At 40.5% G+C, this 15,246-nt stretch overlaps 1 protein-coding gene across 1 annotated transcript in view; it reads left to right on the top strand.

Moving 5' to 3' along the window:
* Positions 1 to 11,810: 11,810 nt before the first annotated feature.
* Positions 11,811 to 15,246, top strand: part of MYO1H (myosin IH) — a 38,292-nt gene continuing 34,856 nt past the window's right edge. Inside the window, exons 1-3 of the mRNA XM_061141703.1 lie at positions 11,811 to 11,966; positions 12,736 to 12,851; positions 14,968 to 15,166. Of these exons, the coding sequence (XP_060997686.1) occupies positions 11,841 to 11,966; positions 12,736 to 12,851; positions 14,968 to 15,166 (441 nt within the window). The 5' untranslated portion in view covers positions 11,811 to 11,840. The remainder of the gene's footprint in view (positions 11,967 to 12,735; positions 12,852 to 14,967; positions 15,167 to 15,246) is intronic.

Genomic DNA, 15,246 nt, shown 5'->3' on the forward strand with positions numbered 1-15,246 from the left:
TCAAACAGCCCTAGAACTGACTTTGAGACCATTGTAGCTAGTTCTTTTATTTTGTGGTTGAAGCAGGATGAGCAAATCTACTCAAAGTTCCGATTTCATTGCCACAGCATCAGAAGTTCCAAATGCAGGACAAATCTGTGGTTCTCACTCAGATGCAGATAAACCTCTTCTAACCTGTTATATACAAAAGAGATGAAGCACCGTGGTGGAGCATTGAAACAAACATGGAGAAGTGCTTGTGTTTGGTGTGCAAGAGGCTCAATTGAGTAGACATAGAAGAGTGAGTTTGGAGTGACAGGTGTGTGTTGAATCCCAGCTGGGTCCCTAACTGGCTGTAAACTTAGTTCTCACTGTTATTGGGTTGGCCAAAACATTTGTTTGGGTTTTTCCACAAGATGTTACAGAAAAACCCCAGTGACCTTTCTGGCCAACCCAATATTACTACATCCATTGTTATTTTTATCATCTACTACTTCTGGAGGACAAACTACTATTTATTTGGTGCTACCTCATATCCTTACATAAAATCTGTTAAAGAAATATTATGACCTCACATTATATGGTAGCAATCTGTTGAGAAGAGTCTGTACCTCTGTAGAGTTCCATTGTGTTGCGTTACCTGTTTCCCTATTGATGAATATTTGAATTTTATCTTTGTGAGATCATATATAATAGAATAAATCTCTATAAGTGAAATTATTACATAAAAGAATGTGTACTTGATTTTTAAAATACATTATCAAATTACATTTCATAGATGTTCTACAATATACGTGTCCTCTCACCTATAATAGATGCAAGTAACTCTTTGCCACACTCTCATGAAGACTGTTCTCAAGCTTTACCTATCAGACTGCCAAAAATGAGAAATGATATTTTAGTGGTATTTCAATATATTCTAACAGCATTTCTCTTTGGAGTGAAGTTGAGTATCTTTCTCTAATGTTTAAAAGACAAATTTTCATATTCTTTTCTGTGAATTGTGTATATCCCTTTCCCACTTTTGATGTGATGCATGTTGAGGGGTGTTGAACTTTTTCTTATTGATTTATGGAAACTCTTTATATATTAAGGAAATGAGTCATTTGTCTGAGATGTGAATTGCAATATTTTTCCCCCAAAATTGTTTTTATCTTTTGACTCTGCTTATGATGCTCTTCCTAGCCTAAAATTTTTCTTTGTAGTTGAATTGATCAGTATTTTCTTCTGTGGTTTCTGAATTTTGTATCATACTTAAAAAGGCATTCCTCCCTTCACCTGTATTTTCTTCTACCATTTTATTTTATAATTTTCTTTTTTGATGTTTCAATCTTTGATCCTTCTGGAATTTGTTTTGGCTTCTGTTGTTTTTGATAAATGTAATTATCAAGAAAGTTGAACTTTATCAAGTGTCATTTCAGAATCCATGAGATGTGTAGTTTTTCATTCTTGATCAACTGATACTATAAGTCTATTATTAACAGATTTTCTAATATGTCTTCCTGGAATAAATCCCACTTGGTCACATTTTACTATCCTTTTTTTGTTATATAGAATTCTGTTTACTAATTGAGGAATTTGGTATTGTTATACCTATAAGAGGTTGGCCTAGTTTTTTTTAGTATTTTTATTACAAAATATCATACATGAAGAAGAACATGTATGTACAATCTAAGGAATAATAACTATATGTTTTTACCCAGTGTTAGATAAGTACAATCCTTTGTTTTCCCAGTAGTTGGATCACTTGTGAATGTATCCTCAGGCAACATATTGCTTAATTTCGCTTGTTTGGGACCTTGGTTAAAATAGAAAGAAACTACATATATATGTGTGTATATTCTTATGTATTTTGCTTTTCTTTGAACAATGCTGTTTATTTGAAATCAAGCCATGTTGATGAGCCTAATTGTCCTTCATTTACTTTCACAGCTCTATAAAACATAATAGTTGAATTAAACATCTTTGAATCTCCTTATCCAGGATCTGACATATATTTCCATTTCTTGAAGTCTTGTTTTGTATCCTTCTGGAATGTGTGAAAAAGAGCATGGATGGTTTAGATTTGAATCTAGACTGTTTAGATTTGAATCTCTGTCAACTCTACTATCCTTGTGGCAAGTTATTTAAACTCTCTGAACCTCAGTTTTCACATCTGAAAAATGGGAGTAAAATATCTATTACTAAACTTATAGGTTGTTGAAAGGTTTCAAATGAATCTATATATGAAAAGTACTTAAGGCAGTGCATGGTGCTCTGTAAAGCTCTGAATAACTGTCTGATGTGATTATAGCATTATGTGGTAGTGATAGCCATGTATTTTATTACTGTTAGAACTTGAAGTTTTTCCCTGTTCTGAGGTTTTCCCTGGTGGCTCAGATGATAAAGAATCCACCTGTAATTCGAGAGACCTGGGTTCGATCCCTGGGTTGGGAAGATCCCCTGGAGTAGAAAATGGCAACCCACTCCAGTATTCTTGCCTGGAGAATCCCCATGAACAGAGGAGCCCTGGTGGGCTGCAGTCAATGGGTTCGAAAAGAGTTGAACATGAATGAACAACTAAGCCTGTTACAGCTTGTTACAAATACTGCTGCTGCATGCTTCTCATGTTTGTCCCTCACTGCACATAAACAAGAAGAATGAAGATGCTTGGTTACAGGGCATGTGTCCTCAACTTTTACTACGCTGTGCTGAATTGTTTTCTAAGGCAGCTATGCCAATTTACACTCCTATCCACAGAGTTTGAGAATTTCTCTCGCTTGACATTTTTGCTACCCTATGAGGTTTTGAAATTTTACCAATGTGTTAAGTATGCAATTGTATTCCACTGGGGTAAAAATTTGCATTTAAAACATTTTTATTGGCCATTTTACTCTTCAACAAAATGCCGGTTAGTCATTGAGTCAGTTGGGTTTTTTTTATTCATCCCTAAATTCTCTTTGTGTGTGTGTGTGTTAGTCAGTCATGTCGGACTCTTTGCAACCCCATGGACCTGTAAGGCTCCTCTGTCCATGGGATTCTCCAGGCAAGAATACTGGAGTGGGTTGCCACGCCCTCCTCTAGGGGATCTTCCCAAACCAGGTGTCAAATGCGGGTCTCCTGCATTGCAGGCAGATTCTGTACCGTCTGAACCCACTAGGGAAGCCCCAAATTCTCTTTATGTATTATTTTTTCACTCTGTACCTTTTCTTTTCACTTTCTAAATATCTTTTGATAAGCAAAAGCTCAGTTTTCATATAGTCAAGATTGCATGTTATTCTCTTTATGGTTGAATTTCCCTGCTGGCTCAGATGGTGAGTCTGCCTGAAATGCAGGAAACCCAGGTTTGATCCATGGGTCAGGAAGATCTCCTGGAGAAGGAAATGGCAACCCACTCCAGTATGCTTGCCTGGAGAATCCCATGGACAGAAGATCTTGGCGAGCCCCAGTCCCATGGGGTCCCAAAGAGTCAGACACGACTGAGCTGCTAACACTTCACTTCACTTCCCTTTATGATTGATATTCTTTTGTATAAATTATGAAGAAACTTTTCCCTACCCCATGGTCATGAAGAGAACGTTTACATTTGTTTCTAAAACTTTATAGTTTTGCCTTTCACATTTAGATCTTGATTTTGTGACAGTTTTGAAATTTAATTCACATACCATTCAGGAAATTCACCCTCTGAAGTACACACTCAAGTTTGTTAGTATATTCGGAGTTGTGCAACCATCACCAAAATCAATTTTAAAACACTGTCATCACATTAAAAAGAGACCTTAACAGGGCTTCCCTGGCAGTCGAGTGGTTAAGACTCCATCCTTTCAGTACAGAGGGCATGGGTTTGATCCTAGTCCATGCTGAGCAGCCAAAAATAAAGAAATAAAATACATATTAAAAAAAAAAAAGAAACCTTTTATCCTATAGCAGTTACATCTCATTTTCTCTCAACCCCCTGCCCTTGGTAACCACTAATTACCTTTCCATTGCTATAGATTTGCCTATTCTGGACATTTCATATAAATGGAATCATATATGTGATCTGTTGTGACTGGCTTCTTCCACTTAGCACAGTGTTTTCAAAGTTGATCCATATATGTATCTGTACTTCATTCCTTTCTGTTTTTAAGGTATTGTTTTTAAAAATATTTATTTATTTTTGGCTGTGTCATGTCTTAGTTGTGACATGCAGGATCTTTCATTGAGGTGTGTGGACTTTGTAGCCCCATGGCTTGTGAGTTTTTGATTCCCTGACCAAGATGGCTTATTTCCCTGACCAGGGATCAAGCATGCATCTCCTGCATTGGAAGGCAGATTCTTTACCTGGCAACCAGGCAAGTCCCACTTCATTCCTTTTAATTGCCAATGGAATATTAATCCCATTGTATAGGTGTACTACATTTTGTTTATTCATTCATCAGTTGATGGACATTTGAGTTGCTTCCACTTTGGGACCATTATGAATAATGCTGCTGTGAACGTATCTATATGAGTTTTTGCTTGGGCATGTTTAATTTCTCTTGGGTATATACCTAAGAGGAGAACTGCTGGGTCATATAGGAAGTCTATATTTAACCTTTTGAGGAACTGCTAGGCTGTTTTCCAAAGGGACTGCACCATTTTATATTCCATCAACAATATCCAAAGATTCTAATTTTTCTGTTTTCTCACCAACACTTGCTATAGTCTAACATTTTGATTGTAGCGATCCTAGTGGGTATGAAGTGATGGCTTATCGTGATTTTGATTTGCATCTATCTGTTTCACGTCTTTTAATATGTAGATTCTCCCACAGTGTTCTTCAACAAATGATGAAGAAACTAGATAGTTTGTCCCATAGAGTTTCCTAGTTTGAATTTAGGTGACTATTGATGGCAGTGGTTTTTTTTTTTTTTTTTTTTTTTTTGCAGTGGTTTTTTTATTAAAGTGTTTCTCATTCTTTGTTTTCCTTTGAACTGGTAACTAGTTTCCAGACCTGTGCAGCCTAAACACTAGTCACTAGCCACCTGTGGCTATTTAAATCTAAGTTAATTTAAGTTAAAAATTAAGTTTCTCCATCTCATCATATTTTAGATGCTCAGAGGCCACATATAGCTCATAGCTATTGTGTTGAACAGTGAAGCTACAGAACATTTTCATCATCTCAGAAAGTTCTATTTTGTTGAAGTGTTGACCTGATCAGATTCAGTGAGGCTTAATCAAGATTAAGCTTTGCATGATTTGAATCCATTGAAATCTGAGATTTGCTTTATGAACTAGGTTGTGGTCAATTTTTATAAATGCTCTGTGTGCAAAGCATATACTGTATGATTGTTGGGTGCAGTATTATACTTATGTTAGCTAATTGTTCTGTCTAGATTTTCTCTGTCCAAATGATTTTTCTGCCATGGTTTTCTGTTAATTTCTGACAGAGGTTAGTTAAGATCTTTTACTATTGGACTTCCTGAATAAACTGTCATACAGTTGACCTTTGAAAAGCATGGGGGGGTTGGGGTACTGACCTTCTGTGTTGTCAAAAATCCATTTATAACTTAGGGTTGATCCTCTGCAGAATCAACCAATCACAGATGCTGAAAAGCATTTATTATGAAAAAAAAAAAACCCTGTATATAAGTGGATCCACAAAGTTCAAACCTGTGTTATTCAAGGGTCAACTGTATAATATGTACATATAATGGAGTACTTTGCAACCCTGAAAAGAAATGAGGAATGTCATTATAAACAGCTCTGAAGGGATCTCCTGGATAGATTTCCCAGTGAAAATACTGGTGAAAAAATAGCATTTTGAGTTTGCAAGCATATGCCTAAGAAAGGAGGAAAACAAATCTTCATGTGTATTTGCTTCTATTTAAGAAAAGAAACAATTTTTAGTATTCTAAAGCTTTTGAAATGATTGTTTACAGCAGGAAGAAGGTAACAGGGTAGAAGGGACAAGTATGATAGATAGGTCTTTCAATATGCCTTATTTTGTTTTTTGGCATCATTAGGTATATTTTACATAATGATAAAATAAAATTTCAAAATCAGTCTCCCCAAATAAAACAATAAAAGTGAACCAAAATATGTATCTCATTGCTGGTATAGATAATCATGTGGAAATCAACTATTTAAAGGGAGCTTAAAGCATAATAATGTGCCTATACAAACCCAGTGAAGTACTCTGAAGACAAATAATTTTTTAAATTGTTTATTTATTTATTTTTGGCTGCTCTGGGTCTTTGTTGCTCTGCGTGGGCTTTCTCTAGTTGCAGCAAGTGGGAGCTACTCTTCATTGTGGTGCACAGGCTTCTCATTGCAGTGGCTTCTCTTTTCACAGCGCACAGGCTCTAGCGGCACAGGCTTCAGTAGTTGCGATGCATGGGCTTAGTTGCTCCATGGCTGTAGAATCTTCTCAGGCCAGGGATCAAATCTATGTCCCCTGCACTGGCAGGCAGAATCTTATCCACTGTGCTACCAGGGATGTCCTGAAGACAAATAACTTTAGGACTTCCCTGGCTGTCCAAGACTCTGCACTTCCAATGCAGGAAGCGAGGGTTTGATCCTTGATCAGGGGACTAAGATCCCACATGCCATAGCACAACCAAAAAAAAAAAAAAAGAAGAACAACAACAAACAAACAACAAAAAATAGAGAAGTACCTTTTTAAAAAATTTCAAATGCTCTTCAGTAATGATGTTGATGTTCGTGTTAGTATTGCTGTGTTGAGACTGTTGTGTGACTTGTGGAATAAAGCCAATGAATAATTATGTCACTGAACTGGAATTTTAGATAGGAGAAAGGGGAAGAGATATAAGTAAAGTAAGTTTAAGTACAAACCCTTAGTTGTATATTTAAATTGATAGAATTAACTCATGTATTTTATTAAAAGAAAAAACTTTCTTGGTGTCTCTAATGAAAAGCTTTAGAAACAGTGAGCAACCCAGTGACAGCGAGCACCCCTAGTGTCTGATTATGGTATCTACCACCTCCCCATTGAAAGAAATCGGAGCTCCTTGGGCAGATTCAAGGTCTAGGTTGGGAATATATAAAATAAACCTAAAAGCAGCTTGGCATTTTGATAAGCAAGGAAAGCTATCAAAAGACTGTTAAGGTCATGTCAAAAGGACTCAAAAGCCCACTTAAAAGGTTCCCCCACTATCCAAAAGTGGGATAATTTTAGCACGTGAAGTGAAAGTCACTCAGTCGTGTCCGACTCTTTGCGACCCCATGGACTATACAGTCCATGGAATTCTCCAGGCCAGAACACTGGAGTGGGTAGCCTTTCCCTTCTCCAGGGGATCTTCCCAACCCAGGGATCGAACCCAGGTCTCCCACATTGCAGGTAGATTCTTTACCAACTGAGCTATCAGGGAAGCCAACTTTAGCATCCCATACCTAGATAGCATATTAAAAAGCAGAGACATTACTTTGCCAACAAAGGTCCATCTGGTCAAGGCTATGGTTTTTCCAGTGGTCATGTGTGGATATGAGAGTTGGACTGTGAAGAAGGCTGAGCACCGAAGAATTGATGCTTTTGAACTGTGATATTGGAGAAGACTCTTGAGAGTCTCTTGGACTGCAAGGAGATCCAACCAGTCCATCCTAAAGGAGATCAGTCCTGGGTGTTCATTGGAAGGACTGTTGCTGAAGCTGAAACTCCCAATATTTTGGCCACCTCATGCGAAGGGTTGACTCATTGGAAAAGACCGTGATGCTGGGAGGGATTGGGGGCAGGAGGAGAAGGGGACGACAGAGGATGAGATGGTTGGATGGCACCACCGACTCGGTGGACATGAGTTTGGGCAAACTCCGGGAGTTGGTGATGGACAGGGAGGCCTGGTGTGCTGCGATTCATGATGTCACAAAGAGTTGGACACGGCTGAGCGACTGAACTGAACTGAAGAATAAATAATTGCCATGAATGAAATATATCAAGTACAGTTAAACCTGCAATCTGGTAATATTAAAAACTCATGGTCCCCTTTGAAAAATGCTATGGAACCAGCTCCTCATTCTGAAAATAGGCAAAGCAAGCATTTATCCTGCCTTTTTTCTCCCCAAACTGAACCTTGGGGCAACCAAATAGTTGATAAAAAATTTCTCTTTATAGAAAGATTCCAGCTAATAAAGAAGTGAAAGAGTTGGAATATTACCATTCTTTGCTGTCTCTTAAGAAAATCTGGATTTAGGCATGTGTATTAGAGCACTGACATTTTAAAACATCAGCCAGACCTTATGTACTTCTGTGGAAATACACTGTACTGCCTATAACATCTTTTTTCCTGAATGACTCAGTCCTGCATCTGATAAGTCTTCTAGATCAAACTAGCAGTTTTCAGAAAATGCGTGAGAGAGAGAAACATGTTACACGACTCCGTAAGAATGCAATCCACAAAATAAAGAATATGGGGGATTCTACAGGGCAAATTGTCAATAAAATCCTATGCTTAAAACTCTTCTTGAAGAATTGGAAGGGTTTGGCAACACAAGCTGGACATCCCTGCCTGGTGTCAACCAGCTAACTCCAAGCAGCGGCTGCACATAGATGGCCATGCACTCGCTAGTCTGCGTGAGTCCCTGCCACCAGCAGCCTGACTCGGTCCCCGTATCTGCCCCGTAGGCAGCAGAGTTTATGATCCCTGCTCTTTGTGTTTGCATAGTAGTATCTTCTAGTTTTATCACCCCAAAGATGGAATTCTTTCTTAAGTATTGCAAAGATCTCTTACTCTTTAATTTTCCTCTTGTCTGGTTGTTTATGGTATTAATGTTTTCTTAACGATAAAGTCTCTTTGGTCAAGATGAAACCCTTCAATTTCTTCATTACCCTTTCTCCTGCTCCAGTATTCATCTCTCTGACCATTCTTGTCAATATCATTAGGACCCTCTAGCTTGTCCATGTCCTTCTAAAGATATTTTGAAATAAACTAGATAAAAGAAATCCAGATTTTAGTAGTGAAATACTGCAACAAACGGAACTCCAGGCTGACGTGGATGCACTGTGCTTTGGCCATTGCAAGTTAAAATCATTGTCACATCCTTTAATCTCTGAGGTTTTATCAAATCTCTTTGGGCCACATAAGGCCCAGGGGCTGACTGCTGGACTCACTCCAGTAAGCATGTTGCCACTCCCCTCTCCAGGACTGGAATAAGAAAGGAGTTTGTTAATCTCTGCAACCCTCCACATGCAGAGATCAGACTGCTGTGATATTTGTGGGTACAACTCTAGAGATTACTTCAGACTCCAATGAAGAATGAAGAGTGTGCATGCTCAGGTGTGTCCGACTCTTTGTGACCCCATGAACTGTAGCCCACCAGGCTCCTCTGTCCATGGAATTCTCCAGGCAAGAATCCTGGAGTGGGTTGCCATTTCCTCCTTCAGGGGATCTTCAGACTCCAGCCCACTCCCAGGTTCAGATGGGACTTGTTGACTACTCACCAGCAGATTTCTTTTTTGCTTTGTTATGATCTTGTTTCTAACAATCTAATTATTAATAGTCATGAGGACAGAAGCAAAAACTCACAGAGCTGATATTGTCTCTGGCACTGTTCCAAGAACTTTCCACGGTCCTGTTCAAACCAATAATCCTGTGAAGTAGCTACACTTATGATTCCATTTTACAGACAGGAAGCAGACAGGGGCTTGGAAAGCCTAAGACTTTCCCAGGATTATACTATGCAGGGGGCAACAGAGATGAGATTTGAACCTGACAGACTCATGTTCCAAAGTCTTTGCATCTTTCATCACTATGCTATACTTGTAAAATATAAGTCTCTTATAAGACAGAAGGGGACAACAGAGGATGAGATGGTTGGATGACATCACCGACTTGATGGACATGAGTTTGAGCAAGCTCCGGGAGTTGGTGATGGACAGGGAGGTCTGGTATGCTGGAGGCCATGGGATCGCAAAGAGTTGGACATGACTGAGCGACTAACCTGAACTGATACGTCTCTTAATCTGAACAACTGAACTGAACTGATAAGTCTCTTAATCATCTTTCTTTTTAGTCAAGCTGAAACCCTTGAATTTCTTTATTACTTTTCCTCCTTTTATACTTATCACTATGCCTCTGTTATTAAAAAAAAAATTTAATGGGAATATTTGTAATCTACTAGAATGTGTGTGTACTCAGTCTCTTAGCCATGTCTGACTCTCTGTGGTCCCATGGACTGTAGCCCACCAGGCTTTTGTGTCCATGGGATTTCCCAGACAAGAATACTGGAGCAGATTACCATTTCCTACTCCAGGGATCCTCCCAAAATAATTTGATCTAAATGCATCATTTTTATCCTTTGATTACTCCTTATTACTGTGATTACGCCTTCTCGCTTCATTTAGCTAGTGTAGGGAGACACCTGGTGGTGATCCAGTTTTTTAAAACTTCTCATTATGGAAAATTTCACATACACACATTGGCGTGCTGCAGTCCATGGGGTCACAGAGAGTCAGGGACACGACTGGACAACAACAACATACACAGAAGAGAATAGTAAATCCCTTCTATACCCATCACCCAGCTTCAACAATTATGAGCATTCTGCCATTCTGTTATCATCTTCACCTCCATCCACTCTCGATCCTCCACTCCCCATTTGATTATTTTCATGGTTCTTTTCAAAACAGAATTTATATGTATCAAAATGCACAACACTGTAGCTATTTATCTTGACAAATAGATACACCCATGTAACTCGTAGCTGCACCAAGTTAGAGGATGTTTCTATCACTCCAGAGGTGTCCTCGGCCAGGCAATCCCCCATAACCAGGCAACAGTTGTGATTTTCACCGTAGATTAGTTTTGCTTGTCTCAGAATGTCATATAAATGGAATCATACAGCATGCAGTCTTTTGTGTCTGAGTTCTTTCCCTCGGCATAACGTCTGTGTCCTTGTACACACCTGTCGTTTCTCTTTTACTGCTGTACCCATTCTATTGTATAGATGTTCCACTTCCGTTCTCTGGCTGATGGGAACTTGGATTGTTTCCAGTTTGGGGCCATCGTGAATAAATTTGATGTAAACCTTCATGTTCCAGTCTTTTTGTGGACCTATGTCTACATTCCTCTTGTGTAAATACTTCAGAATGGAATTGCTGCCATCAAAGGGTAGAGGCTTGGTTAACTTCATTAGAAACTGCCAGACCTTTCCCCAGTGATTCGACCAGTTGGTCTTCCTGCCAGCAATGTATGAAAATTCAATCGTTTTACATCCTCGAGAATATTCAATGTTGTCTTTTTCATTTGAACTCTTCTGGTGGCACCTCATTGTGATTCTAAGGGTGCATTTCTCTGATGACTAATGATGTTGAGGACTTCTATGTGCTTATTGACCGACTGTCTATCTTCATTTGTGAAGCATCCATTCAAGTCTTTTGCCTAGTTTCTGTTAAGTCTGAGTTTTGGGGTGTTTTTTTCTTTTAACCGAGCTGAGTATTTTACTCTAGATACAAGTTCTTTGCAGGTATATAATTCATGAACATTTTTTTTGCCAGCCTGTGGCTGGCTGATTTATGTCTTAACAGTGTCTTCTGATGGGAAGGTTGATGTTTGATGAAGTCTAAAGGGCATGATAATAGCACATCATAGGGTCAGAATGAGGATCAATAAAGATAATACATGTCAAACGGTTAGCGTCATGCTGAAGCTGTGAATGCTGAGTCCCTGGCAGCAGCTGCTGGTGCTATAGTTACTGCTTTTACTATCATTACTTGTATCCCTAACCAGATCATAAATGCTTAATGAAGAAAGCATAATGTAATCTCTGCTCTCAGCTATCCCCAGGGTCTAGGATCTTGCTATTTCCATACTAGACATGCGATAAAAATGACATGATAAGTGAGTTGCTGAGCAAGGTTGTGTTTTCCGTAGAAAGAAGAAGTGAGACGCAAGCACATCCGTCTGCACATGGAAGGCGCACTGACCGCCCGGGACAAGGTCGGGGTGCAGGATTTTGTGCTGCTGGACGCGTACACCAGTGAATCTGCTTTTCTGGACAACCTCCGCAAGCGTTTCAGCGAGAATCTCATCTATGTAACGTAACTCATTTCTCAGCTGTTTTTCCTTGAGTGGTGGTTCCCTTCCTGTCTTTGGCCTTTAAAAAAAAAATTATTTAATTTGTTTAGCTGCACTGGATGTTAGTTACAGCATGTAGGATCTAGCTCCTTGACCAGGGATCAAACCTGGGCCCCCTGCATGGGGAGGGCGGAGTCGTAACCCCTGGACCCCCAGGGAAGTCCCCCGGTCTCTAGTCCTAATGGTTGTGAACAGTATCACTCTAGGTTAACCATCAGAGGGGGCATGCCCAGGGACCACTGTCAGATGCCCTATGATCCTTCATATTAAGACCTTTCTAGCTGCCTGTGCTGGAGACCCAACTAAAATCAGTCTAAGCCCCGAGAGAGAATCTGTCAACCTATGTAACTTCAGGGTCCAGAAGTAGATCCCTAGGGTCTAGGATGATGTCTTGAGGACTCTTTCCCATCCCTCTGCTTTCTTTTGCATCAGTTTCCTTCTGCAGCAGCCTCTCTGCACAGTGGCAAGGTGGCTGCCAGCAGAACCAGGCCTTTCTTAACACACTAAGCGGAGCAGTCTCAATCGCTTGGTTGTTAGTCTGTCTGCCCATGCCAGCTAGGTTTCCTGACAGTGGAGACATCTCCCCCCACCACCACAACCTGACTTATTTATTGTGTTGTATCCCCAGTACTCAAGGGGCACATGGGGATCGTAGCACATGATGGTCTTTGGCCAGAGCCATTTGCACCCTGGAATTCCTCACTAGTGCTTTGGTCTGTCCCTCTAGACATATATTGGGACCCTCCTTGTGTCTGTGAACCCATACCAGGAGCTGGGAATCTATACTCTGAGCCAGATGGAACTTTACCAAGGGGTCAGCTTCTTTGAACTGCCGCCACATGTGTAAGTAGCTCCCATGGAATCAGCAATAGAAGTATTTTTCTCTTTCTGCCTCTCTTTCTCCCCCCTCTCTCCCTTCACCACATATGTCCACCTATTACCCACCCACCTACCCATCCATCCATCCACCCACCCATCATCCACCCTATTCATCCATCCATCCATCCACTTGTCCATCCATACACTATCCATCCATCCACTTGTCTACTCATCCATCCATTCATCCACACACACACCCATCTACCCCTTCATCCATCCATTCATCCATTCACCCATTATCTATCTAACTATCCATCCATCCACCCACACACTCACCCACATACCCACCCACCTATCCGTCCATCCATCCACTAGTCTATGCATCCACCCATCCACCTGCACATCCACCCACCCACCCATCCATCCATCCATCCATCATCCACCCCATTCATCCATCCATCTTTTGATCTATTCATCCACTTGTCTACTCACCCATCCATTCACCCACATACCCATCCATCCACCTACACACCCATCCACCCATCCGTCATCCACTCCATTCATCCATCCATCCATCTATCTACCCACCCACCCAACCTACCCATCCATCCATCCACCCACTCATCTATCCATTCATATACCCATCCATCTACATTCTTGTTGCATGCTCATTAGGTTCTGTACCTCACTTAAATTACTCCCTTCTTCTGAAATAAATCTTTCAACACAATAGAAAACATCTGCAGATCATTATCAGATCTCCTTTTAATTGTGATGAAAAGTGGAATCTTTGAATGACTGCTGCCACTAGTTACCTTCTCTGAGAAGTGGGTTGCTATAGTGCCACCTACTGGCGCTTGACTATCATGGCCGCTGAGAAGAAGGCCGGTGACTAGGAACTTACCAGGACTGGCGATCCAGAAGAAAAGCAATATTCTGCCTGGTCTGTATGTGACTTTGGGGCTTTGCTGAATTTCCCTCTTCTCCTCCTTGGTTGACTTTTGGGCTGTTAAGGTCTTGCTTCCTTTTTCTTGGTGATTCACCTATTCCACTCCCAAGGCGTTTATAAATCTTTCTGCCTCACCACCAGTAGCGATTACAGAAAAATACTCAGCTTTCAAACGGCCACATCCTATGAGTATACCCTGGGAAACCTTCATGCTTCAGTTTCTGATCTTGTAGATAAAGCCTTTATAATAGTATCTGATCTTGTATCTAAAGCCTCTATAATAGTGCCCTAAGCTCTGTTTTTAAAACAGAAGTTTTTAATTTTTTTGTTTGTTTGTTTGTTTCCTATCTCTATACATTTAGTATTTTAGGTTTTGAAGGAAAAAAATGAGCTCTTATATCTGTTGTATTATTTAATATTTAGACAAGATATTATTTCCACCTACATTTAATAGAACATCTCTTGGTGATGTAATTTAGTACATAGATTATTCTTATAAGAAATGTTGATTGATTTTTTTGAATTGGTAAATTCTGAAAAATTTTTTTATTCCTGCCCCAAGTCTTCACTTTAACTTTTCTACTATTAGAGTTTGAGGGCTTCCCTGGTGGCTCAGACGGTAAAGAATCCACCTGCAATGCAGGAGACCCAGATTCCATTCCTGCGTCAGTAAGATCCCCTGGAGAAGGGAATGGCTACCCACTCCAGTATTCTTGCCTGGAGAATCCCATGGACAGAGGAGCCTGGCAGGCTGCAGTCCATGGGGTTGCAAAGAGTTGGACATGATTGGGTGACTAATACACATTAGAAGTTTGCTATCTAGTGGGTAATGGTGAAGGTTTGCCAGCTCTCTGAGCTATGTGCCTGGTACCACAGTCTGGATGTGGCTTCCGAGAGGCCAGGTAGTTTGTCCTTCTGCTCTGATGGGCATCAGAGCCAAGGGAAGTAGTGTTATAGTCACGTACACTCCTTCTTAAAAAAAAAAAAAGATTTGTTTGCCTGCACTGGTCTTTATTGCAGCAACATGGGATCTTTAGTTGCAGCCTATGAACTGTTAGTTGTGGCGTGTGGGATCTAGTTCCCTGGCCAAGGATCAAACCCGGGCCCCCTTCATTGGGAGCTCAGAGTCTTAGCCACTGGACCACCAGGGAAGGCCCTACTCCTGCCGTTTCTGTCTCACTCCTTCTCCAGCTATGCCATAGCTGACAATGCTTACCGCATGATGTGCTCAGAGCTAAATAACCACTTCATCCTCATTTCTGGAGAGAGCGGGGCAGGGAAAACAGAGGCCTCCAAGAAGATCCTCCAGTATTTTGCAGTGACCTGCCCAATGACCGAGTCACTGCAGAGAGCCCGTGACAGACTGCTGTTCTCCAACCCAGTGTTGGAGGTAAGTGATCTCTAAGGACCTAGAAAGGGGAGTTCCAGGGAAGTCACTAAGGAAGAAGAGCCTCTGCTTGGATGGGTTGG

The sequence above is a fragment of the Dama dama genome, chromosome 5 (assembly GCF_033118175.1).
Source record: "Dama dama isolate Ldn47 chromosome 5, ASM3311817v1, whole genome shotgun sequence".
NCBI classification, from domain to species: Eukaryota; Metazoa; Chordata; class Mammalia; order Artiodactyla; family Cervidae; genus Dama; species Dama dama.